At 42.5% G+C, this 27362-nt stretch overlaps 2 protein-coding genes across 10 annotated transcripts in view; one reads left to right on the top strand and one right to left on the bottom strand.

The window, feature by feature from the left end:
- The first annotated feature begins 644 nt into the window (after window positions 1–644).
- On the top strand, window positions 645–13493 carry VDAC3 (voltage dependent anion channel 3). Of its 3 annotated transcripts, XM_032468409.1 has the most exons (10): window positions 645–838; window positions 3066–3134; window positions 3945–3994; window positions 5130–5132; window positions 7725–7877; window positions 8874–8926; window positions 9964–10191; window positions 11481–11631; window positions 12516–12573; window positions 12994–13493. In XM_032468409.1, exons 2-10 carry the CDS (start codon window positions 3068–3070, stop codon window positions 13083–13085), a joined length of 855 nt encoding a protein of 284 aa, XP_032324300.1. In that variant the 5' UTR covers window positions 645–838; window positions 3066–3067; the 3' UTR covers window positions 13086–13493. The 3 variants fall into 3 exon arrangements, with proteins under 3 accessions (XP_032324300.1, XP_032324301.1, XP_032324302.1); XM_032468410.1 differs by lacking the exon at window positions 5130–5132 and having other exon boundaries at window positions 647–838; XM_032468411.1 differs by lacking the exons at window positions 3945–3994; window positions 5130–5132 and having other exon boundaries at window positions 700–838.
- A 4970-nt stretch (window positions 13494–18463) lies between these two features.
- The window catches only part of SLC20A2 (solute carrier family 20 member 2), a 93326-nt gene continuing 84427 nt past the window's right edge, over window positions 18464–27362 (bottom strand). For all 7 annotated transcript variants that reach the window (XM_032468566.1, XM_032468567.1, XM_032468564.1 and 4 more), the window contains one exon: window positions 18464–19956. In XM_032468566.1, the coding sequence (XP_032324457.1) occupies window positions 19792–19956 (165 nt within the window). In that variant the 3' untranslated portion in view covers window positions 18464–19791. The remainder of the gene's footprint in view (window positions 19957–27362) is intronic.

Genomic DNA, 27362 nt, shown 5'->3' with positions numbered 1-27362 from the left:
TCACTCGGTCAAGGGTGATTCCTTTGATGTGAAGGTACCCTTTTCTCTTTAGTAAGTAATCTGTGGGATGATGCTTTGGAACCGTATGAATATCCTCAACCGTCCAGCATCTATCGATAATTTTTGCCCGAATCAATTATCGGTGGCTCCAAAGTGATGATTTTCTAGTTCCATAATTTTCTTCTACACGTATTAGTTGGTATTCTTCTCTAAAGAAGCGCTTTCCTTTCTCCACCTCCTCTCTCCCTTTGAAATTACACCTATCCTGTGTCACCGTGAATACATCACTTACCCCCTGGGGACCTATGTTTTCTCATCGTTAAGATGAGATGACCGAAGGGCCACATTCTTGAATTTTAGTCAGTCGGAGATGAAATCCCCATACAGATCTGCCGGGAACCGCCAGAGAACCAAACGCCGGTGTGGGGTGCCAGCATCCACCGCGGAGTGGGCGGTGCCACCGCATCCTCCGCCGAGGCTGCCCCGCGGCCCCTCCCCTGGCAACAGTAACTGGTAACCTCCGCCTCTTCTCGCGAGAGCGAGCACCTAGGGGATAAAGGTGCGGTCCCCGAGCCTGCGCGCTCCATGTCAACCCCCGCCCGCCCTGCGCGCCGGGTCTGCCGCGCACGCGCGCGCGCGCGCGCTCGGACAGTTGGAGGTGTTGGTCGGTCTCGAGCCCGCGGCGCGCGACCCCGGCGCGACACTCCGGCGCAGCCGCGGCGTGGGGCTCGGGGCGCGCAGGCGCCGCGGGCGTGGGGCCGCGCAGGCGCGGACGGCGTTGGTTTGAAGAAGACCTTCAGCTGTGCCCTGGTGGAGCGGACAGGCTCTCCGGTCGGAGGTGAGGCTAACCGGGTCCGCGGGCCGGCGGCCAGGCCAGGCCGGGGCGGGCGGGGCAGGCGGCGACCGGCAGGGCCCCGGAGGGAGGCGGCTAACGGAGGGCGCGCGAGGGGAGGGCCGCGTAACGGGGCGCGGGCCCGCGGGCTGCGGGCGGCGGAGACTGGCCGCGCTGGCCGCCTCAGGTGACGGGGGCCGCCGCGCCGCCACCTGTCCCCGGCCTGGCCGGTCCCCGGCCTGGCCGGCCCCCAGGACTCTCTCCCGGCGTCAGGCCGGACGAGAGGCTGGTTTCGAGGGAAGTTGGGTCCTTGAACCACAGGCACACCCCCGCTCCCGGCTTCCCCTCCAGAATTGGCTTCCAGCATCAGGGAAGCTCTTCCACTCCCTGCCGCTAAAGGGAGGATGCTGAATGTGCAACTTAAAGAGGCGAAACGGGCCGACTGTCCGTTAGTAATTGTGTAAAGCTGTTACAGAGCCCCTTCCCCCCCCCCCCACTCCCCACCCTCCACCCCTACCGCTACCCCCACCCTCCGACTGCGGCTAATGCAACCCCGGTGCGCCTTGCAAGTCCACAGACAAGTGCTTTCGTAATGAAAATGTGTGTAAAATGAAGTCTCTGTGTCTTCTCGAGTTTTTGCTTGATCATACCAGCAGTGCATTTCCGATCAGAATCGTGGGACTGAAAAAGTAAGACTGAACTAGGCAAAACTGAGGTCAAACCACCTACACTTTTGCGAAGTATCTGGCAGTGGCTTTGAAGAAGAAGCAAAATGCTAAAAGATTGTATTTAGCCCCTAGATGGATGTTTCTAAACGTTTAAGTTTGTCTTTTCTCTTGTCAGTAGATAAAAAGCCAGACGGTAAAGCCTTAGCATTTCTATTTGAAATATAGTGTCTGCATTTCTATGCTTAACCTCCCCAAATTATAGACTTCTGGCAAAATTTCAACAGATGCCAGCATCAGTTGTGATTATAAAGAGTAATATCAAATTGCGTTTGGCAGTATGTAAAAAACCTAGAATTTGGTCGTTTGAACACAAGGGACTGAATTGTAAATTAATTGCTTTGAAAGTGAACTATGAAACCCTGTGGCTTAGAACATGGTTTTATTATGCTATGAGTCAGTACATTTATCTTCTTTCACTTTTACTATGCTCTTTCCTCTTAACTTTATATATATGTTTGTACTATATTCTGGTGTCTTAACATATGTCTGTCATATTTGACACGGTTAGGTTAAGGAACACATTTTAAATGAATTCACAGTTAAGTGCGTTATAGTGTGTTGTTTTCAAGTGTGATGAAATAGGCAGAGACTTACAGAAGGCCAGATTATGAGCTAGGCTAAATATAAATAAATATGAGTTTGTAGGTGGTTCAGGCATAGTCATTGCAGGGGCTCACTGGTGCTTTGCATTTTTCTGGTGTAGTGAGGAGGCTAATGGGGTCGCTTGAGGTGGTCCTACAATTGGTTAGATATGGCTTTTGAGGGTGCTGCAGGGAGAGATTTCTCGTGATGCACAGGGGTTAAAGGACTGTGAGGGTCATATTGGCCGTAGAAAAGCTGGCTGAATACTAAGTAGGCAGGATGAAAAAGGCAAGGCACCTTGGGTTTTCAAAGTGTACACCAGTTTTTGGTAAGCAGATTACTGTAGGTAGAATCTTTCCTATTTCTGGCTAATAGGTAAGATTATTGCACTTTAAGAAGAGCTTTGAGAGAGGGCATATTCTGGATGAATACATTTCAATTAGTATGGTAACGCTTATTTTAAGAACTGAATTTCAGAGTGGCAAAAATGTTCATTTTTAATGCATCTATTTTACAGTTCCTCAACAAATTTCCCTTTCATCTTATACAGCTCTTTGGCTTTATAACAGCCCAAGAAATGTTTTTCTAATGTAAATTTTTGCATTTTTTTTTAAAGTAAAAGCCCAGTTTAACAAAGCATCTCCTTCAGCCTGTGAGAAATTTCTTTTCTTTGAAATGCAATCAGAAAGATGACCTCTGTGACTCTCATGAAAAAACCCTTTCATTCTCCAGTGTTCTGGAAAGCTCTTTTTAAAGGAGTGGAATGTTTTCTCTTAACTTTGCTTGCATTAGGGTATAAGCATTAATGATGGAAAGGAAGAAAGAAACTGTATACGTCTTCTCAGAGGACTAAACAGTTGAGGGACAGTGAGTAAATACTAAATGGTTATTTTTATTCTTTTGTCCTCACTTTTCTTTATAAGATATGTGTAACACACCGACTTACTGTGACCTAGGAAAGGCTGCCAAGGATGTCTTCAACAAAGGATATGGTAAGTATGCTACTGTAAATGACCAGTTTTGGGTAAGCATCAGTAATTGCCTGCTATATGCAAAATACTCTGCTTAATAAAATAAGGCTAAATCAACATTAATCTACTTCACCAGATTTAAGGGGATAGCTGTTAGCAGGTTATTAGACCTCTTTAGAGGTAGAGTCCCACCAGCATTAAAAGCCATGGTATACATGAACACATACCTGTGTGTATTTAATATTATCTGTAAGGTGAAATAATATCAGTCTGTAATATGTATGCCTCCTCTGGCTAGCCCTGGGGACAATTAAAGTAGGGAGTGTATTTTTCCTCCTCCAAATAGTGGCAGTGTTTTCATGAGAGTGAAGACACAGCTTTTGGCTTTGGAATAACATTTAGTATTTGAAACCAAGTAGACATTTATTTCTAGTTTTTAAAATTTAGTCTTTTTGTGCCCCACACATTTGATTTTTTTATTAACTAGTAATGTTAATTGTATATTTTAAGCTTGTATATATATCCACATAATATTTTCTAGTAATTTGGGTTCTTAAAATAGTGCATATTCCTTTCATTCATTTGTTCTTTAATTTGCATTTTAAAAATATTTCTCTATTTTGAGGGGCTTAAAAATTACACTGAAGTTGTTTTGTTATAGTTCAGTTTCTTGTGGAACTCTCATGTAATGAGAACACTGTATTTTCCACATGGAATGTTTTATGGACCATTTTCTTAATTTCTAAGTTGCTGATTTCTAAGTTCATAATCTCTAAGACTAGAGTGCATGTCACATTTTGTACATTACTGTGTTTTTGTGTGTGTGTCTAGGGTTTGGCATGGTCAAAATAGATCTGAGAACCAAGTCATGTAGTGGAGTGGTAAGTACTTAATATATTATTAATAAATGCAGCGTAAGTAACATAAAGGAACCTTTTTTAAAAATCATTGTTTAGTCACATTACTTGAAACAGCATACTTCTGGTGCTACGCCATCTTCCCTGCAACTTTGCACTCTTCTCAGAGTTCAGTGAGCCGCTTGGCGGTTTGAGCCCAGAGATAATCAGGTTGAATTTGGGAGACCGTTTGTGTTTGTTGTAATAAGCATACTCTGAGTCTTATCCTCAGAAGGTACAGAAAGTATATGTATATTTTTGACCCATATCATATCTTTACACTTTCATGAATATCTATATGGACACTAAAATCTTTGCTTCCATTGTACTGGGTTTCATGCAAACTTTATTGCCCTTCTACAAAGGCAGATTAATTTTCATCTCTGTCCCTTCATGATTAGTAAAAACGAATGTAGAAATGCATGTAGAAGATTAGCCTTCAGTTTTTATTGGTGTTCGTAGTCTTTTTTGTTGGAAGTTAAGAATATGGTAAAGGAAGGGTGGGAGGGTATAGCTCAGTGGTAGAGTGTGTGCTTAGCGTGTGGAAGGTCCTGGGTTCAATCCCCAGTACCTCTATTAAAAAATTAAAAATTAGTAAATAAACCTAATTACCCCCCCCAAAAAAAGACAAAAAAAAAAAAGGTATGGTAAAGGATATATCAGCACATGATGATATATAAGCATCACTAACTAGAGCTTTTATTGAGTGAGTCTCAGCAAATAAATCAACTTTACATTCACCTTATTCTCTGATTTCTTCTTACTGGCTGCGTCTCTTTTGTTTGGTATTTACCTTTCAAACCAGTGCACATTTTATTTCTGGACATAAGGATTTAATTAGAAGGGCAGGAAGCATGTGGAGTATTTATGGCTCTTTGTCTTACAGTAATCCTGGTTTGTCACCGTTCTTCTTTCCCTGGGTTTTCTAGTGGTTAAGTAAGTATGTGTGCAGCTACCCAACTAGGATGGGGTGTTGTTATATCATTGGTTAAAACAGAAAAATTATACTCATTTTGATTAGGGCTTCAGAACTTGCTCAAGGTAGGTTTGTGTTGCAAAAATCAACAACTGAAATTTTATCTCCCTTTCATGCTGCTGTTGTGTGGGGATATTCATTCAGATGGTAAGAAAAACAGCTTATTTGTGTGCTTGTTTTTATGGCTGCTTTTGTTCTCTGATATTTAGGATAAATTTCATCCATTGCTCCAAATTTCTTAGATTGTCTCGATATTTTTGTGCCATGCCGTCTATAACACTAACATTTTAATGATTGTTCTGTCACATACTAGCGTTGAATGCAGAACTTGCATGTTATAAATATATTTTGCACTGTTTGATCTAATTATGAAATTAGACCAAAAAAACTGAAGCAATTATGAGCCTGGAACTCAACTTAGGAAAATTCTGGCGTTCACTTTGAGTTTTGTACCTCTGGCATTTTAGATTTTTGGCAGAGCTTCAGGCTAAGGAATGATGATGGTAAGAAAAAAATGTAGACGAAATACTCTTTTACCTTAATGTTTTTGCGCCAGAATTAAGGTTTATCTTTGCTATGCTTTCAAGTTTATAAAAGGTAAATGTGAAAAGTGACAACACTGGGTAGCTGGATCTACTAAAAGAAAGCGATGTGACCTGTTAAGCACGACTACGTTCTATCATGTTCTCCCAAAGCCGTGCCCCAAGTGTGCAGCAGGATACTCCCGTTGAAGGCTTTCTGTGCAGCGCTGATAAACAGATCACAGTTCCCCAGTTGTTTCATCAGCCTGGAGAACGAGAGTTAGGGAGCAGCAGGGTATTTGGTGAAAGGAGGACTCGTATTGCAGTCAGCGAAGCAACTGGCAAGGGCTGGTGGCGTTTCATTACTGTTGGCCTAGTTCAGAAACGTTCTTTAAAAACAGAATGTTTTTTCCTTGACAGTTCATAGATTGTCAGTGGCAGGTGTTGACTGTTTGTTTCCCCCTAGAAGGAGAGCTATTTCTAATTGCTTATTGTCATATGACTGAAGGGATACCTAACTAGGGAAGAGGATATATTTTAAGGCACTCATAGTAACTTTGACAGAACGCGCTTTGAAGAGTAGGTGGGGGGTGGGGGGAGAGGGATGAGTTTACAACATTCCATTTTGTTGTGAAAAGTGGGTAGATACTGTCAAATATTGCCATTCTTTTTTTTTCTTTATTTTCTTTTTTTTAAACTTTTTTTTTATTGAGTAATAGTCATTTTACAATGTTGTGTCAAATTCCAGTGTAGAGCACAATTTTTCAGTTATACATGAACATACATATATTCATTGTCACATTTTTTTTTTTTTGCTATGAGCTACCACAAGATCTTGTATATATTTCCCTGTGCTATACAGTATAATCTTGTTTATCTATTCTACATTTTAAAATCCCAATCTGCCCCTTCCCACCCCCTGCCCCCTTGGTAACCACAAGTTTGTATTCTATGTCTATGAGTCTGTTTCTGTTTTGTATTTGTTGTTTTTTTTGTTTTGTTTTTTTTTTTTTTAGATTCCGCATATGAGCAATCTCATATGGTATTTTTCTTTCTCTTTCTGGCTTACTTCACTTTGAATGACATTGTCCAGGAACATCCATGTTGCTGCAAATGGCGTTATGTTGTCGGTTTTTGTGGCTGAACAGTATTCCATTGTATAAATATACCACCTCTTCTTTATCCAGTCATATGTTGATGGACATTTAGGCTGTTTCCGTGTCTTGGCTATTGTAAATAGTGCTGCTATGAACATTTGGGTGCAGGTGTCATTTTGAAGTAGGGTTCCTTCTGGATATATGCTCAGGAGCGGGATCCCTGGGTCATATGGTAAGTCTATTCCTAGTCTTTTGAGGAATCTCCATACGTTTTCCACAGTTGCTTTCCTTGCTTCCCTCTCCCACTCTTAACGATTTAGATGTCTTCTTTTACAATTTTGTGTTTATTCTATTTGTAATTCATGGTAGTTATCACCTTTCTAGTTATGAATTTCTCATTTTTGTCACATCTTGTTTTTTTTCTATTTAGAGTAAACCTGTCAATATTTCTTTTAGCATGGGTTTAGTGTTGCTAAACTCTTTTAGTTTTTGCTTGTCTGTGAAGTTCTTTCTTTCTCCTTCTATTCTAAAGGATAGCCTTGCTCAAATATTGATGTTCTTTATGCTGAAAGTTTTATAGCTTTGTGGACAGAAGCAATAAAGTTTTCATAACAGTGTGAGTGTACTTAATACCAGTGAACTGTACACATAAAAATGGTTGAAGTGGTACATTTTATATCAAGTGTATTTCACCACAATAAAAATTAAAAAAAATTTTAATGCAGTAAAGGTCTGACCTTATTCAAAAAGAGGGGAGTTTAGGGCTTTTAGTGTTTTGGGTTTTTTAAGGGCCTTAAAATTAACTAATAGGTCAAAAGATTTGGTGAACTGATAGTCTTTTTCAGGTCGTGGAAGCAAAATATTTAAGATTCAATAGTTTTGTCTTTTTAGGAAAGGCATCTATTTTCAGTAAAGTTATTTTTCTTTCAAAAGAGAGAGTTTGAGATTCCCATTTAGGAGGAGAGTATAGGGGAAGATCTAAAGCTGGTAAAATGTTCAGAGGTCAGAACGGAGGAAGGGAAGTAGGGACATGCCACTGCAGAGCAGGGCTGTGGTTTCCGTACATTGAGCGCTACTTTCTGGAATGAGCTGGTTTTAAAATAATTATTTTTTCTTATCAGGAATTTGCGACTTCGGGTCATGCTTACACTGATACAGGGAAAGCATCAGGCAACCTGGAGACCAAATACAAGATCTGCAACTATGGGCTCACCTTCACCCAGAAGTGGAACACAGACAACACTCTTGGGACGGAGATCTCTTTGGAGAATAAGGTGAGAGCGGTGTTCGAAGTTATTAGCAGGGTGAATTCACCTTGCAGGTAAAATGATGAGCAAACCCCCAAATGTAATCTGCATGAGAGCTTGCACCCTGTCCAGCTGGAGCATTTTTTCTCTACGCATGGCCGCCTTTGGTATGTTTCATGTTTCTCGAAAGTAATGCTTTGTTGGTGAGCACGTAATTGTCACATTTTTTTTTTTCTGATGGTTCTCCTTACTGTTCACAGCTGAGCCTCTCCTGAGTAGACCAAGCTGTTTGCAGTGATTTAGTTTAATTCTGTTTTGTAATCATTGCAAAACTGACTCCACAGAAGAATGTTTCTAAAATTCTTTAGTTTTTTTAATAGAGAAAATCTTTCAGCAAATATTTGTCAAGTGCCTGCTATGTTCAGGGCACTATTTTTTGCTGTCTGTGTCTGTGCACAGTACCATATGTAGATAATGTATATACGTATAGCTGAATAAGTTACTTAGGCTGGCTTGTTACAGGTCCAGTTATCACAATAATTTTAAGAGCGTATCGGGGGGAGGGTGTAGCTCAAGTGGTAGAGTGCATGCTTAGCATACATAAGGTCCCAGGTTCAATCCCCGGTACCTCCTCTGAAAATAAATAAAACTGCCTGCCCCCACAAAAAAATTAAAGAATAAAAAGAAAAAAAAGGAGTATCATGATTATTTTGTTGTATTGGGATTTTATTGTTTTGTGCACATTATTGATTGCAATAGGGGAGGGATTGTAATAATTGTATGTTTTAGCCTGTTTTTTGGTGAGAGATTCATGATGAATCCTGGGGTGAGGGGAGCTGGGGTAGGGGCAGGGAAGGATGAAGAGGCAGTTTATTAAATAATTTAATATTTGGCTTTCTTTAATGACTTCCTTTTAGTTGTTGTTGTTAGAGAGGAAGTTAGAAAAAACTTTAGAATTGGTTTTTCAAGTCAAGAAAAGAATTGAAAATTACTAATTGTTAATTTTAAATCTTTATCTTTCAGTTGGCTGAAGGGTTGAAACTGACTCTTGATACCGTATTTGTACCGAACACAGGGTAATTATCCAAACCCCGTTTTCTGAAATGGGTCTGGGGCCTGAAGGGACAGGGAGGTGCAGTGAGACGCTGAGCTGCAGGCGGTGCTCAGGAGGCTGCGGTGAGACTCCCTGGAGCAGGGCGAGGTCTGAGACTAGATGGTTCTTAGGCTGTCCTGAGGATGCATGGAGGTGATGCTGGCTGCGATGTTAATATCTTAAGAGAAGAGTGTAGTCTCCTGGCACCAGCACGCCGCAGAGAGCAGCTCTGCTGCTTCCTTGATTCTTAGCCTTTATAAATCTCCGAAATTCTCTTGCCTCAATTTCATCTGAGAAATGGAGATTACGTTGCTTCCTGTCTGGCTGACGTGGGCAGTGCTGTGTAAGGACAGCCGTGCTCGATGGGGGCCACGTGGCACAACTCAGCTGTGACGACAGGTGTGTCCTTCCTGCTCCACACTTGACTATCTTCAGACAAGGGTTCTCCTAAAAGGCCTGATGGGAACAGTGCAGGAACTAGTGGGAGCTAATTTCGTGTTTCACTACTGTCCTTCTGAAATGCACACTTCTCTTCCATCCGTCTGACGTTATCCAGGGAGAAAACACTGACCTAAGAAAAGTAAATAAGCTTACCAAAAACAAGTGCACTTCTCTTCATGGCAGGTTAATCATTTAGAAGTGTGTTGGGTATTACCTTTTATAGCATTTGGAAATATCTGAAGAAATTTGGCTTCTTGTATGTCTGGGTACATACACCTTCAGATTATTGATTTGTACTGAAATTTCTTAACACCTTTTTATACTTCCCTTATGCCTTCATGAAATTAATCATGAAATGCCCATCATTTGAAATTATAGTGAGGAATAGATTAAAAAAATAATATATATATTTCTAATCCTAACTAAATTATATTTGTAGAGCCAGGTCATTTGAAACATTTTTACTATATATGTGCCATCTACGAAAATAGTGTTTACTCTGGGGGAGAGAAGGGATCCTACCCTAAAGATTCCTGGACAGCAGTAAAAACTTACATTGTTTTTATCTGTCTTTTACAGAAAGAAGAGTGGGAAATTGAAGGCTTCCTATAAACGGGATTGTTTCAGTCTTGGCAGTAATGTTGATATAGATTTTTCTGGACCAACCATCTATGGCTGGGCTGTGTTGGCCTTTGAAGGTTGGCTTGCTGGCTATCAGATGAGTTTTGACACAGCCAAATCCAAACTGTCACAGAACAACTTCGCCCTGGGTTACAAGGCTGCAGACTTCCAGCTGCACACTCACGTGTGAGTGTTCATAATTCAGCATTCTTCCTTTAGTGCCGGTGCTGTTGCCCACAAAGATGGTAGCCACTAGCATGTTGAGAAGGTTAGAAGGGGTGGTATTTGCATGTAATAACACCTTGGTGGACATCCTACCTTGCTGTACTGTTCTCACAGGCAGCAAAACATTGCCAGGGGTTAGCGCACTTGGCACACAGTGCTGTGCTGTTGCCTCGGAGCCTGGACCTCACACTCCGGACTGCCCTAGGATCTGTAGAAGAACCACTGGGTTGGAGAGAGCCCAGGGCATAGGTCGCCTCCTGTCAGAAGGGATCCTTTGGAGATGTTCCTGCTTCCTCTGGCTCCCTGCTCATCTTGGCAGTTTCTGGAAGCAGGTCTGTTTGGATCAGGGAGAACAAACCCCTCATTGAACTGAGCATCCTGGAGCAGCCCCTGTAATTCTGTGAAGGTTTTCAGGTATCCTGGTCAGAACCCAGTTTACCCCTGTTGCTTTTAGAAGTAGCACAAGTCCTCAGAGCGGTCCTGGGTTCAAGTCTGTAGGCTGCAGCCTGTTAGTTAAATGAATTTGAACTTTGAAATGGTATTTTCTGTTTTGATTTCCTGGGCACTGCTGCTGTCCCGGGAAGAAAAGCAGAGGATGAGCTTTGCATTTTTGAAGGGTTGCAGGTCAGTCTCCACTAGACACTAATCCACTTGTGATGACTGAAATAAAGTCACCGGTGGTGTAGACAGAGGCATTGAAACTAATGAAACAGCACTGTTAGGGAACCATGAGGACTCAGAGACTGACTTCTGGGATGCTCTGAAGCAGTACCTTGGGTCCTTCTCTGGGGCTGCGCACTGACAGATTGTAAGGGGCTGCTTTCTAACGCTAAGATTGTGTTTTAAATGAAATTCAGAGTTGGCCTGTACCACTGTTAAGTTTTTTTTAGCAGAATCTGTATAGACCTCTACTCTGAAATTTCTTAAGTCTGAACATCTCAGAGACACACAGATCGTATTTACTGGAGGTGTCTGCTTTTGTGCACAATTGAATGGTGCCTGAGAAATTTATATCCTGTGGAGGAGCTAAGTGAATGAATCCAGTGTTACTGTGGTTTAATTAGGCGGTTATAAATTACACAGCTAGATTCGGTTCCTTGTTTTGTTTGGCAGTCATTTATGCCAGAAGTTTGCTGAGATCTGTAGTGGCAAAATGAGACCCTGGTTTAGATGGTCTTAGAATTTGTTTCCGTATTGTAACAACGGTACAAGCTAGATCTTTATGACTTTTTCTTTTGCTATGAAAACAGGAACGATGGCACTGAATTTGGAGGGTCAATCTACCAGAAGGTGAATGAGAAGATTGAAACATCAATAAACCTGGCGTGGACGGCTGGCAGTAACAACACCCGTTTTGGCATCGCTGCTAAGTACAAGCTGGATTGTAGAACTTCCCTCTCTGTAAGAATGTGCTGGCAGACCAGATGGGCTTTTAGGGTTTCATCCACGTTGTAAAGGCTGCTGCAGGACGCTTGTTGTTCGCATGTTCTCTTTTAACGTTGAGCTAGTCAGTCATCGTGTAGTGAAGTCAGGACATATGGGTCCTAGTCCCAGCTCCCCGTGTGTTTGTTGTAATAATGCTTAGTGGACCTCTTACCTCCCTGCACTGTTCTCACAGGCAGTGAAACGTTGCCAGGGGTTAGTGCACTTGGCGCACAGTGTCTGACCTTCTTGAGTCATTTTATCTCTTTGGCCTCAAAATTTTCTTATCTATCGCTTCCTGGGATTTGATTACTATTCGTGTTGCCATTAGTAATTCTTGTTACTAATACCACTAATTGAGCTCTTAAATGTCAAGTACTGTGCTAAGGGCTTTATGTGTATTATCTCATTTAATCCTATTTGGTGAGTACTGTATCCTTATCCCCATTTTAGAGGTGAGGGAGCTGAGGCTTAGAGAGGTCAGGTAACTTGCTCAAGGCTGCACAATAAGAGGCAGTGCCAAGATTTCAACCCAGATCTGTCTGGCACCAGAGTTCATGCTCTAACCACTGTCAGGTGTTGTAAACTGGTATCTCAGAAGAATTCAGTTCACAGGGAGGGGTATTTGGTGTTTTAAAATTTTGCTTCAGGCCTCTAAGCATGCATTCTCAAGGTCCGCTCCATTCCTACCAGTCTTGCTGAATTCTTGAAAGATTTATCTTCTATTAATTTTCAGTTTCAGTAATTCTGGATTAGCCCTGAGGTGTTTCAGCTTTAGAAATCTGATGCGTGAAGTGGTTGTGTTGGAATGATATATTATGAAATTGATTGTTTTCTGTTTCTGTTTTATCTCCTAATCTTAGGCTAAAGTAAATAATGCCAGCCTGATTGGACTGGGTTATACTCAGACCCTTCGACCAGGTGAGTAAAGGAATGAGTAATGTTGGGTTGGGGTAGCAGGAGATAGAGGAATAATGAAAGTAACCCACAACCTGCAGTCCCTTTAGGTTGATTCAGACCGTTTTGTAATATTTGGTTCAAAGAACAGATCAAGAACTCTTGTTTAAAAAAATTTGTCTAATTACAAGTTGGTTACTCTGGCTTATGAGTTTGGTTGATCACTAATTAGTCTTAACCCTGAATTCCAAATACAGTGTGCCACGACCGTGCATTACTCGTTGCAGGTGGGTGGTTGTGGGTCACCTGGTGTCGGGTCAGTAACAGCCGTGACTCCTGCAGCCAGCTGGAGCCCACGCCATCCACCCAGCCTTGCTTCCAGAAAGCGCAGTTCTGACTAATGCTTGTTACGAGTGACTGTGGTGTCTGTCTCCTTCTTCCTAGGAGTCAAACTGACCCTGTCCGCTCTCATTGATGGAAAGAACTTCAATGCCGGTGGTCACAAGGTGGGGCTGGGATTTGAACTGGAAGCTTAATGTGGTTTTTGAGTAAAGCGTCCACTTTGTCCCTGGAGGTGAAGAGAAATGAACCCACTATGTTTTGGCCTTAAAATTCTTCTGTGAAATTTCAAAAGTGTGAACTTTTTATTCTTCCAAAGAATTGTAATCCTCCCCACACTGAAGCTAGAGATCGAGTCTGTGGTAAGGGAGGTGCTTGAAGGCACGCCCGGAAGTGGTCCCGTTTGTGCCACATTTCAGTTCAGTTCCGCAGTGTTGCTTTAAACGTGTTCCAAAGGAAGGGAGCCGGCCCTCTGGCTGTCACTGCGCCCTGCATGCCCACACCACTCCTTCATGGCTTGTCACATAGTGGTCTCTGTGCGGTAGTGGAACCTTTGGTTTGGCATCAGAGTAAAATAAAATAAACCCATCACATTTGGAACATAATTGCTCATCTGACTTGCTGGTGCTGCTTTCTTATATTCGGTGTGGTTGACTTTGTTTTGAAAAAACCCTTCTCATCGGTGGGGTTTGTGTCTGAGGTGCCTGTGCTGCCGCCGCCCCTGCCGCCTTTGCGGGCCTCCCTCCTGCTCCTGCGCAGTCAGGCTGAGGGCTGAGACCGAGTTTAGTTCTGCAGGGCAGAGGCACATCCAGTGAGGTCCTTGCCGCTGTTGCAGTGTCACAGTATAGTATCCTGTTGGTGGTTTTATACAGCTGCCGGGAAAGAGTGGGGTGTGACTGGGGGAAAAGAGGGCGAAGGAGCGCATACAGCTGGGGCGTGCTGCTGGGGAGAGGCTGGTGGGGGGCTCCCAGCTGGAGGGGGGGCACCTGCAGCTGAGCACGTGCTCTACCGCCAGAACCATACCCTTCTCCCCCCGCCTCAGGAAAATGCGGGAACCAAAGGATGGAAATACCACTTTAGAAAAGAAATGAGTGGACTGTGAGAACTTCAGGGCTTACTAGTAAGGCATCTTTCTAAAAGTAGAACTTCTGAAAATCTTTTTTTTTTTCAACAGAATATATGCTGGTCGCAACAAATTCAGTCAGCGTAGATGTAAATAAAGTGAAAATTCCCATTCCTGTCTCCATTCCCTTTCTTCCCCTGCCACTAATAGTTTGACATGTATCCTTGCAGATGTTCATGTGATTACATATATATCTATTCGTATATACATATTAAAATGCATGTCTTGTTTTGCAGCATAAGTCTGAAGGTGCTGTAGCCAAGTCCTCTTTCTGTTTGTTCGGCATATAGATATGCCTCATGCTTTTTATACTTGTGTAAATGTAACATTTATCTGTTCCCCTTTCTGCTGTATTCCGTTTGCTTTACAAACAGTGCTGCGCGGGCTGTCTGCCCACTTCCACGAGTGTCCCCGGGCAGCACTGCCCAGAGCCCTCCTGTGGTGCTGAAGGCGCCGTGTGTCTGCGCCGTCCCTTTTGGCGGCGCCAGCCACGCGTGGCTGTTGAACACTTGAAATGCAAGTAGGTCAGTGGAAGAACTCAGTTTTTAATTCTATTTCATTTTAAAAGTCAACTTTACAATTAAATATACACATGTGCAGTAGTGGCTGTTGGACGAGCTGGTGCAGGTCTCTAGGACCGGCTTCCAGAAGTGGGACTGCTGAGTCATGGCACGTGTGTGCACGTTTGATAAGTAACACAGTCGCCCTTGAGAAATTTTGTTCCAATTTGTATTTATACCAAGGGTGGTGAAGAGTGCCCATTTGTCCACACCTGCGAAAACACTGAGTGTTACCAGATTTTAAGATTTTTTTTTTTAACCAGTTTTAGAGGTAAAAATGGTATCTTGTTTTAATTGCATTTCCCTGCTGGCCAGTGAGATGGAGCTGTTTTCATGTGTTTACTGATTGTTTATGAGTCTCTGATTTGCCTGTTGGGATTCCTTGCTCATTTACAAATGAGTCATCTTAAAACCAACTAGACACGGTTGCTTTTGGAAAATTTCAGTGCAGCAAGGAATTTCTCCCTGCAACCACCGAAGGCTATCTTAACTAGAACCCAAATTCCAACCACTGCTTCTGGGGTCAGAAAATACCTGTGATATCAGCTACATGATGTGGTCTTATCTTCTCACTGTTTGTGCGGTGACCCTTCAGTACGGGAGATTAAGTGTAACAGGAGAGGAAAAGGGAGTGAGGGGGTAAAGGGTAAACATCAGGACCGTTCTGTGCTGCTGACACCTGTGTCTTCCTGGGAGGACCGTGCCACGCGGGCGTTCCCTCCCTTGTGGTGGGAGGCGTAGCCGCCCGTGTTAGAGGCAGTGGCTGTGGGCGTTTCTCTGGGCTGGGGGTGTTAAGGACACAGGGTGGAAATGACGGCGGTGGTGGGAGACATGAGGAGATACGAGGAAACACTGATGAGATGCTCCCCTAAGCAACTTCTTTGTTACTTACGTGATGAGGTTAGTCGCACTGATGGGCTGAATTAGATGGGAGGGAGATCGCCTTGGGTGTTCCTTCCTTCCTGTGCCATCCCTTTTAAGTGATTGGTTCTTGCAGAGCTAAGAAACCAAATTTGCTATTGATACAATAATCCAGACAGGGGTGTAGGGACTTCAGGTTCAGACTATTCAGCAGTTTGTTAAATCATAAAGGGGAAGAACGGGGTGCGGCGTTCAGCATGTGTGTTTTCAGCCGTCGCCAGACCCCGCCTCCGCCCTGCCAGGAGCGGCTGGGCCGGGCCTGGGGTTTCTGCGTGCAGGCGGAGGTTTTCCTCCTTCGGGTACTTGCAGTGCCCTGGGGCATCAAAGCAGCACAGATGATTCCTGACATTTCTAGCAACTCTGAATTGTAATCACTCTGTGAGGTGACTTCACTGGTGCAGTTTAAAAAGGTTCTGGAGAGGGTCGTAATTGCAATTATGTTTGAGCCCACTGGGTGCCGCTGTGGCGGCTGCCAGTGGAAGATGCTGGGCCAGCCAGGGGGTCTGTGCCTTCGCCCTTGCAGTCAGTCTCGTCCTTTTGACCTCCCCGCTCCCTTCCCCAATACCTGCCCACTCAGTTTGGAACCCACATTCAGGGTTTGGTTTAATCTGTAAATGTCAAGGCAGAGCCGTTCTCCATCCTAGTCTGGCTCTGCCGAAGGTCTCGTTTTGCTCTGGCCGGTGGGGTTGGAGAACAGTGGTCACCTTCATTGGGTCTGAAATTCCTTACTTAAAATCAGATTTAATTCCTCATGTTTCCTTTACAGAAACAGGCAGGATAAACCCCTGAGCCAAGTTCTTAGTCACATGTCGTGTTCCTTCTCGGAGCCTCCCTCCCTCCCATGCCCATGGCTCAGTCCTTTTTCTAGGGACCACGGTGGTGGACACGGTCTGACAGCTGCTGAACAGGGAGAGGCTGGCTACAGTCACCAGCCTGGGCTGCTCCTGTCCTGTTTCCGTTTTGCTGCTAAACTTTTTCTCATCCTGTGTCTCAGTTTCCCCAGTGCCCAGCCAGCTCCAGGTTTCAAAGACCAGTGTTTCAAAAAGGATGGTGGTGGGATGACAAGAGTATAGGTGATTTCTTCCTCTCTTAATATTATGCTTCCAGGTCATTTTATTGACTTTTTAATAATAAAGGATGACATGCTATATTTAAGAAGGTGACAGCTAACTTGAGAACAGTTATATTTCGCCTCGTGAGAATTTAACCATATTCTACAGGTCTCAGCAAGCACGCAGAGAACCTGTTGTCCAGTCCCTCATCTTGTTCAGCTAACTATGGTGTATGTTCTGTTCCTTTTCTCCATCATTTAATTTAATGCTATCCTCCGAGCAGTCCTCCCAAGGGGAATCACCCTTAAAAAGTGAGGCAGTGAGTAACGACCCACCCACAGGGGAGGGAAACAGACCCTCATGTAGGGGCCTGTTCTGGGCCAGGTGCGGAGCAGCCCATTTCACTACTGCTGCCAGATTTCCCACGGCTCCCTGCGGTGGTCTCACCACCACCTGCGAGGAACCTGAGCTCCGCTGACCCCAGGAATCATCGCAGGGCCGGCCTCCCACAGGTGAGCAGTCTGCACACAGCCTTACCCGAGGCTCAGCGGAGCGCTGCGCATCTCCTGGAAGTGCCCTTTTCCTGCCTCGCTCTGTCCTGAGTAAGCTCGCTGATGCCATAGTTCGGAATATTTCACCACTTTCTGAGGAGTGGAATGGTTTTAAATTCTATCATGCAGTTTATTCTAAGGAGCCAGGGAGGACTTATTTTTAAAATCATCTCGTTGGAAATGAACGAATGTGTTTACGTATTTGCTCGGAAGGTCAGTCCTTTTGGAAGGGAGAGAATGAAGTAGCTCGTCCTCTGAGTGCGGGCTCCCGCAGCGTGTGCTGCGGGCAGACTGCCCTGGAGGGGTCGTGTTCCCCTCAGCCTTGGCTCCTCACCACTGTCTTGTGTGCAGACAGCAGTGATCTGGTAACAGAGTTGCGGTAAGATGCCAGGGACGCAGGCGGGTCCCTCGTCCAAGGAAGAGGCTGATTAACTCAAAGGAAAGACTCCAGCAGTGTTCCCTCCCCTCCGAGGGGACCCCTCTGCTCACGTGGGGAGGCGATGGGCACGGCCCCTCTGCTCACTGCTGAGTCACTGGGGACCCAGCGTGGGGGTGACCTCTGGCCCACTTCGCTTCGGGGCCTCGGCCACCCTGGCTGCTGGGGCTGCGCTTGCATGCTGGCGCTGTGTCATGGTGTTGTTTTTCTTACAAATGAAGCTTAGGAGGACACAGAACTTGAATTTACGGTTTTATCAGAAGTGGGGAAAGCAAAGGCCTAAAATGCTGTTCTAAAAATCAGAGAGGGCAAGTTTCCTTGTGGAGGTGGAGAGCTGTTTACACCTGGCCAGCTCTCCTCCTCACTTACCTTCTTGACTCCAGAAGGAGAGGAGGCTGGAGGAGTTTCCTTCTGATGCTCCGAGGAGCTGTGTTCTTGCTGTGGTTTGCTTCCGGCTGCTAAGCCAAGAAGGATAGGAGTGCGTGCCCGCTGGGTGGTCAGCCCTGGACGCGTGAGCTGACCGGCCCGACTCCCCCGAGAGTCTCGCTGACTTTAGAGCGAAGTGGGAACGGCTGAGCCGAGTGTGATGGTCCCTTTAACGAAGGTCCCATCCGGGGACAAAGCCTCCAGGCGGATGGCTTATCACTGTGGGGGTGGGGGGGGGGGGTGGCGGCGGCGGCGGCGGCGGGTGTGTGTGTACGTGTGTGTATGTACACGTGTGTGTGTACGTACGTACAGCGGGGCTTTCAGGGTGCTGGGCTGTGTGGGTCATGCACTATTCTTGCTCCTGTATTTTCTGCACAGACATGTAATAGTAGTAAACTAAGGGAAAAAAGGGAATTTGAGAATTAGAAGTAAACAAATTAGCTTTTATTTTTGTGGAGACTCAGAATAAAAAACATTCTATTTAGAAAAAGACTTCAGAGGCAAACTTTTGAGGGGCATTTTTTATTATAAATTTAATATGGTTGATTAATGAAAAAATCACAATGAAGTACCGAGAAAATGTTTGTCAATATAAAAATTTTAGCAGCATTTCCGTAGTTTCAGGCTCTAACATTAGTCGTACGTCCTCCCGCTATCAAAAAAGAAGCCTCCAGTGGGACCACTGTAGAGCGTCAAGATGTTCAGCTTAGTCAAGGCCTCAAGGAAATCCTCAAATCCAGTGTATTGTCTAATAATAGTCCGACTCTCCCCACCCCTGAGCTGCTAGAATGTCAGAGCATTCGCCTCAGTGTCTGAGGTCAGAATTCCGTTCTTCAGGCTGCAGGGGAGAAGTGGAGCAGAAATGGAAACTGGACTTGACATGTAGTGCTTGACCACGCGTCCTCCCGTCTGCGCGCTCTGCACCGACGACAACGAAGGGCCGAGGGCTGGCGGGTGGCAGCAGTGGGGGTGGGGGACCGGGAGGGGGACGTGGACATGGGGGCGCTGGTGCGTCACCATCCACACCGCTCCAGGGCAGGGCAGAGCGTGGCGGTCTTGCTACATCCCCGTTAACGGTAGGATCAGTGAGGAAGGGAGACAATATGAAAATATAATACTGGCAAACTATTCCCCTGCCTCTTTGGTACTTTCCAAAATTCTCTGATCAAAAAAGTATAAGGGAAGCACACCATTAAAAAAAATTACAGTTTTAAGTATTTACAGAAGCAATTATGGTATTTTACATAATCAATACACAGTGTATGAACAATTCCTCAGTGAAAGCACTTGTGAACTCCTGTTCCAGTATTGTTCAACAGCACGCTGACACACGTACACCTGCCCACACTTGCATCATCCGTCCTGCAGCTCACTTACGTTACATATATGAAAGGGGAAAAATACCATTTTCCAATCTCTCTTTTCCTTTGCAAAGGGTCTTAAAATCTGCCACTGAAATCAATATGTACAAAAATTTGTCGAATATTGCATTCTAGGCAAATCTCTCCACTCCCATTGTGAATATGTTTGAAATACACTACCTAGTAATCTATGTATACAATATATATTTAATATATAAGTAACCGCACCATGTCCTACCACCATGACACCAGTTTAATGCACATTATTATGTACAGTAGTTAAGTTAGCTCTGGGGGATGACTCTACACCTAGGTGAACAGTGGGGTCTGGAACATCTGAACGGGACGTGGAGAAGCTGGCTGGGAGGCAGCCCGCCTGTGGGCCGCCCGCAGGCGCGTGTGTGAACGTGGGCAACACCGTCCACACACACTCACCCAGACCGTCCCTTGTGCACCGGCTGGAAGGAGACCAGTCACACGAATGGAAGGATCGCGTACACGAGGAGAGCCATGATAGCGGCACTGAACAGCCCCGCCACGGGGACTGTCACGAACCAGGCCACAAAGATGTTGCGGAACAGGCGCCAGTCCACAGCCTTCCGTGAGCGGATCCAGCCCACGGCCACCACCGAGCCCACCTGTAGAAGCACAGCATTTCAGGTACAAATTTAAAGGTGATACACAAAATCTGCATTCCACCAACATTAACTGGCTACTCTAAGAAATCAACTACATTATAAAATTACTAACTCTTTCCCCTAAATGTGCTTAAGGCTTTAAAAATACTTTTAGATTTTAGCTACAATTACTTTAGGATTGTCTTATTTAGAAATAAACAGTTCAGATGCACTTTGCCACCTGTATTCTGCTCTATTTGAGTGGAAGGTTAGCCACGTAACTAGTTTTCTATTCTCCTGCACTTTATAAACTAGCTGTGAACGCCCTGATTTTAAATATTCCCCAGGTAACTGCTTACAGGACGTGCGACTGCTGTAAGCACAGTGAAACGGCAGTAATGTACCCCTCTCTCCGAATAACAGCAGTCGTAACGTGTGGGCGTGGAGACCTTTGGGACTAGCTGATGCAGTTGCTCATTTTGTGGAGAATAAACATCTCCAGAGGGTTTAGGGCCCCGGGGAGTTTGTAAGTCATGGCAGGTTGAGGACTAGCACGAAGCATCTTGATTTCACGCTGGTTTTCTCCACTACCTCCAACTGCCTTGCAGTCTTTCTACTTTAGTTGATTGAAAAATAAGCAAATGGAGCATAAGTATTATTGGATCTAAACTGTCAATTGTGCCTCACAAAATGATACTTGAGAATCAGAATGTTTACAATGATTCAAGTATTTTTCTAAATACTTGTAGTCCATTTATGATTTGTGGAAAATTTACAAAGGAAAAAACCACCCCACAACTTTAAATATCTAAAAATGAAAATCATAAGAAAGTACAATGTAACATCACATGCCTCACTCAGGCTGTGGGGGTGGGGGGTGTGGAGCTCAGAGACTTCATGAGGCTGTCCTTGGCCCCTGGGAGGTGGCCCTTGAAGATCTCAATGAAACAAGCTTTGCCCTGCTGACCTACTGCTGACTCTGGACTCAGCAGTGGCCAGTGAGGTTCAAATAGCAACTGGGGTCTATTCTGGGGTCAACAGAATAAATAAAATCCAACATTTTACATTGTTTATGGAAGCAAACTGGAACACCAAAACCAGCAATTTTTAAAGGCAGTTAAGTCTGACACTTTGTCAACCCGAGCCATGATTAATCAGCAATGCCGTCCATCTCCAGGTAGCAACTAACAAGCTGTTTAAGGGACATCAAAATGATTACTTTATGTAGATTCTGTGTCTGTAACCAGTGTACCGTGCGAACCTGATAATCCTGCTTAGCTGTTCCTAGAACATGCCAACCGAGACTTCCCTCCTGCAGAAGGATTAGCTAGGTTCTGGTGGTCCTCAAATACGGTCAGATCCACTAACACCAGCTTCTGAGATTAAACCCTCCCTGTTACTCTCCATCTGCAGTGCACACCAGCTTGTTGGACTACCTCACGGAGAGTGTTCTCCAGTTTCAAGGTTATCTATGCACTCTTCCTTTCTGAACACACTTTTCTTAAGAGCATAAAAGTAATATGAACATATTATAGCAAGTTTATGTAATAAGAGTGGACAATCACCCAGAACACTGCTATTGTCAATATTTATATATTCCTTTTTAGTATTTTTATAAATATACCTTTACCTGTAAACAATAGGATACACAATTTCCTTTAAGAAAATTTATGTTAAAAGCATCTTCCCACAGTGCTCACAGCCTTTATGATTATCATGTGAAGTGGTACACCCTTTAGGTGGCTGTACCTTAATTTAACCATTTCCAACTTGCCTCCAATTTTTCCCTATTAGAAATAATTTCATGATTAATATACTTACTCATAAAGCTTATATTTAGGCTTTGAAAAATAAAATTCCCTGAGATGGATTATTAATTACAGGGGGCATTTAAAAAATCTTAAAATTAACTGAAATTAGAGAAAAGCTGCAATCCCGATTCACCAATTTCTAACATTTTGCCAAAATCATAAAGAAACATTTTATACCATGAAAATATCCTGCTCCTTATCAACCTACCCCTCCCCTTCTGCTAAAGAGTTGGCAATCCAATCTTTGTTATGGGGTTGCAAAGTGTTGATTTACCAACTCCCTTCCCATGTATCATGTGGAATGTTACTTTGATAAAGAGCTCTTTCCTAGTTATTTTAACATCTTAGTACATACAGCCAAATAGTTTCACAAACAGCTGTAAATGTACAGGGTCATCCATAATCTGTGAGTTTTGGCACACTATAACAGTCCTGGAAATTAGTTCCTTTTTTGCTAACCAACCAACAAAACATGTTACTGTTGCTTTTATTTGCATATCTTTAATTACTCAGGCTGAACTTTTATTTATTCAGTTTTATTCCCTCTGGTCTTTACATATAAAATTGTCTCTTCCATAAAGATGCAAAATATGACACCAAAATATAAAGTGTGGGAGGTAGGGGGGAGTAAAAAAAAAATGTAGAGCTTTTAGAATGTGTTTGGACGTAAACGACTATCAATTTAAAACAAGTAGACATAGTTCAACATGTATGAACTACATGGTAATCACAAATCAAAAACCTACAATACACAAAAAGCAAAGGGAAAGGAACCTCAACATACCACTAAAGAAAACCATCAAACTACAAGGGGAGAGACTAAAAGAAGAAAAGAACAAGGAACTTTAAAAACAACCAGAAAACATGTAACAAAGTGGCAGTAAGTACATGCCTATCAGTAATCACTTTGAATGTAAATGGACCAAATGCTCCAATCAAAAGACATACAGTGGCTGAATGGATGGAAAAAACAAGACCCATCTATATGCTGCCTACAGGAGACTCAGTTCAGAGCTAAAGACACACGTTAACAGATATAAAGGGAGAAATTGACAGTAATACAATAATAGTAGGGGACTTAAAACCCTGCTTCCATCAATGGGCAGATCATCCAGACAGAAAATCAATAAGCAAACACTGGCTTTAAATGACACATTAGATCAGATGATCACCTACAGAACATTCCATCCAAAAACAGCAGAGTACACATTCCAGTGCACGTGGAACTTTCTCCAGGATAGATCACGTACTAGGCCACAAAACAAGTTTCCATAAATTTAAGTACATAAAAATTATGTCAAGCATCTTTTTCAACCACTTTTGTGGTTGAAACAAGGTATCAATTATGGGGGGAAAGACAGAAAAAACACAAACACATAGAGACTAAACAACATGCTACTAAAAAAACAAATGGGTCACTGAAGAAATCAAAGAGGATACAAGTCTACCTCAAGAAACAAGAAAAAACACAATCTAACTTTCCATCTAAAGGAAGTAGAAAAAGAACAAGGCCCAAAGTCAGAAGAAAAGAAATAATAAAGATCAGAGAGAGAATAAAAAAAAAGACAAAAAACCCCCCAAAAACCTAATAGAAAAGATGAATGAAAGCAAGGGCTAATTTTTGGAAAAAGTAAACAAAACTTACAAACCTTCAGCCAGATTCATAAAGAAAAAAAGAAATGAAAGAGAAGCTACAACTGATACCAAATGATCATAAGAGACTACTACAGTTATACGGACAACCTAGAAGAAACAGGTTTTTGAAAAACTACAATCCTCTAAGACTGAATCAGAAAGGAAAGACCGGAAGAGATCAACAACTAGAATGGAAATTAAGTCAGTAATCAAAAAAACTCCCAATAAACAAACGTCCAGGACCAGATGGCTTCACAAGGGAATTCTACCAAACAGTCAATGAATTAGTACCTATCCTTTTCAAGCTATTCCAAAAGTAGAAGAGGAGGGAGCACTTCAAATGCATTTTATGAGGCCACTATTACCCTGATAATCAAAACCAGAAAAAGACACTACAAAAAAAGAAAATTACAGGCCAGTATTCCTGATGAGCACAGATGCAAAAATCCACAACAAAACGCCAGCAAACTGAATTCAGCAGTACATAAAAAAGATCACACCCCATGAGCAAGTAGGATTTATTCCAGGGATGCAAGGAGAGTATAATGTCGATAAATCAATCAACATGAGACACCACCTTAAACAAAATGAAGGATAAAAATCCCATGATCATCTCAGTAGCAGAAAAAGCATTTGGCAAAATCCAGTATCCTTCTGTGATAAAACTTTTCAATAAAGTTGGTATAGAGGGAACATATCTCAACATAAAAAAGGCCACTGATGATAAACCCACAGCCAACATCATATTCAATGGTGAGAAACTGAAAGCTTGTCCTCAAAGATGAGGAACAAGACAAGGATACCCACTCTTGTCACTTTTTTAATGGGAAAAAGACAATCTCTTCAATAAGGAGTGTTGGGAAAACTGGACAGCCACATGTAAAATAATGAGATTAAAACATTTTCTCACACCATATACAAAAGTAAACTCAAAATGAATTAAAGACCTAAATGTAAGACTTGAAGCTATGAAATTCCTGGAAGAAAATACAGGCAATATGCTCTTTTGACACTGGTCTTAGCAATATTTCTTGGGATATGTTCTCCCAGGCAAGGGAAACAAAAGCAAAAATAAACAAATGGGACCTAATTAAAAAGCTTTGGCACAATGAAGGAAACCATCAACAGAATGAAAAGGCAGCCTACTGAAGCAGTTAAGAGACAAAACTAATGTAAAAATGTGACGTCAAAAACAGTAATCATAGAGGAAATAAATATTTAGATACAAGTGAAAATGAACAAAACAAAACCCAAAGTTAGTAGAAGGAAAGAAGTCATAAAGATTAGAGCAGAAATAAGTGAAATAGAGACCAAAAAAATAATAAAGAATCAATGAAACGAAAAGCTGGTTCTTTGGAAAGGTAAATAAAATCAATAAACCTTTAGCCAGACTCATCAAGAAAAAAAGGGAGAGGGCCCAAATTCATAAAATCAGAAATGAAAGAGGAGAAGTTAAAACCGACATCACAGAAATACAAAAGGATCGTAAGAGGCTACTATGAACCACAATATACTAATAAAATGGACAACCTAGAAGAAATGGACAGCTTCTTAGAAAGGTACAATCTCCCAAGACTGAATCAGGAAGAAACAGAAGATATGAACACACCAACTACCAGCATTGAAATTGGATCAGTAATTTTAAAACCCCCAACAAACGTAAGTCCAGGGCCAGATGGCTTCACAGGAGAATTCTACCAAACATTTTTTGAACATTTTTTTTATTGAGTTATAGTCATTTTACAATGTTGTGTCAAATTCCAGTGTAGAGCACAATTCTTCAGTTATACATGAACACACACATATATTCGTTGTCACATTTTTTTCTCTGTGAGCTACCACAAGATCCTGTATATATTTCCCTGTGCTACCAAGCATTTAAAGAAGAGTTAATGCTTATCTTTCTGCAACTAGTCCAAAAACTGCAGAGGAAGGAACACTTCCTAATTCATTCTATGAGGCCACCATCACTCTGATACCAAAATCAGACAAAGATATTTAAAAAAAAATTACAGGCCAATATCACTTATAGATGCAAAAGTCCTCAACAAAATACTAGCAAATCAACTCCAACAATAGGTTAAAAAGATCATACACCATGATCAAGTGGGATTTACCCCTGGGATGCAAGCGTTTTTCAATATCCACAAATCAATCAATGTGATACACCACATTAAGAAATGCAAGAATAAAAACCATATGATCATCTCAAGAGATGCAGAAAAAGCCTTTGATAAAGTTCAACATGCATTTATGATAAAAACTCTCCAGAAAGTGGGCACAGACAGAACATACCTCAACATAATAAAGGCCATATGTGACAAACTCACAGCTAACATCATTCTCAATGGTGAAAAGCTGGAGCATTTCCTCTAAGATCAGGAACAAGACAAGGACGCCCACTCACCACTTTTATTCAACATAGTTTTGGAAGTCCTAGCCACAGCCATCAGATAAAAGAAATCCAAATTGGAAAAGAAGAAAACCTGTCACTGTTCACAGATGACATGATACTATACATAGAAAATCCTAAAGGCATCACCAGAAAACTACTACAGCTCATCAATGAATCTGGTAAAGCTGCAGGATGCAAAGTCAATACACAGAAATCAGTTGCATTTCTGTACACTAACAACAAAATAGCGGAAAAAGAAGTTAAGGAAACAATCCCATTTACCATCATATCAAAAGGAATAAAATACCTAGGAATAAACCTAACTACGGAGGCAAAAGACCTGTATCCAAAAACTGTAAGACTCTAATGAAAGAAACTGAAGATGACACAAACAGATGGAAAGATACACCCTGTTCTTGGATTGAAAGAATCAGTATTGTTAAAATGGCCATTCTACCCAAGGCAATATACAGGGTCAGTGCAATCCCTATCAAATTGCCAATGACATTTTTCACAGAACTGGAACAAAAAATTTTAAAATTTGTATGGAAAACACAAAAGACCCTGAGTAGCCAAAACAATCTTGAGAAAGAAGAACAGAACTGGAAGAATCATGCTCCCTGATTTCAGACTGTACACAAAACTAGAGTAATGAAAACAGTGTGGTACTGGCACAAAAAGAGACACAAGGGAACAGGATAGAAAGTCCAGGAATAAACCCAAACACTTAGGGTCAATCTACGACAAAGGAGGCAAGAATATACAATGAAGAAGACAGTCTCTTTAATAAGCGGTGCTGGGAAAACTGGACAGCTACCTGTGAAAGAATGAAATTAGAACACCTTTAACACCATATACAAAAATAAACTCAAACTGCATTAAAGACCTAAATGTAAGACTGGATACTATAAAACTCCTAGAGGAAAACATAGGCAGAACACTCTTTGACATAAATTTCAGCAATTTTTCTTTTCAAACCAGCTCCTAGGGTAATGGAAATATAAGCAAAAATAAACAAATGGGACCTAATTAAACTTAAACGCTTTTGCACAGCAAAGGAAACCATAAATAAAATGAAAAGACAACCTACAGAATGGGAGAAAATATTTGCAAATGATGCAACTGACAAGGGACTAAAATTTCCAAAGTATACTAGCAGCTCATATAACTTAATATCAAAAAACCAAACAACCTAATCAAAAAATGGGCAGAAGACCTAAATACACATTTCTCCAAAGACATCGAGATGGCCAACAGGCACATGAAAAGATGCTCAATATCACTAATTATTAGAGAAATGAAAATCAAAGTTACAATGAGGTATCACCTCACACCAGTCAGAATGGCCATCATCAAAAAGTCTACAAATTATAAGTGGGGAAAGGGAAGAAGGTGTGGGGAAAAGGGAACCCTGCTGCACTGTTGGTGGGAATGTACTAGTGGAGGACAGGATGGAGCTTCCTTAAAAATATAAAAGTAGGCTTACTATGTGATCCAGCAATCCCACTCCTGGGCATATATCTGAAGAAAACTCTTAACTTGAAAAGATACGTGCACCCCAACGTTCATAGCAGTGCTATTTAGCA

The sequence above is a fragment of the Camelus ferus genome, chromosome 26 (assembly GCF_009834535.1).
Source record: "Camelus ferus isolate YT-003-E chromosome 26, BCGSAC_Cfer_1.0, whole genome shotgun sequence".
In the NCBI taxonomy this organism is placed as follows: domain Eukaryota; kingdom Metazoa; phylum Chordata; class Mammalia; order Artiodactyla; family Camelidae; genus Camelus; species Camelus ferus.
Note: the sequence above shows the minus strand (reverse complement) of the source record. Positions and strands in the feature narration are given on the sequence as shown.

Coding starts and splice junctions, on each gene's coding strand:
- VDAC3 (XM_032468409.1), top strand. CDS start 3,068: ATGTGTAACACACCGACTTACTGTGACCTAGGAAAGGCTGCCAAGGAT. Junction 7,878..8,873: donor AGATCTCTTTGGAGAATAAG/GTGAGAGCGGTG, acceptor TTTATCTTTCAG/TTGGCTGAAGGGTTGAAACT. Junction 12,574..12,993: donor TACTCAGACCCTTCGACCAG/GTGAGTAAAGGA, acceptor CCTTCTTCCTAG/GAGTCAAACTGACCCTGTCC.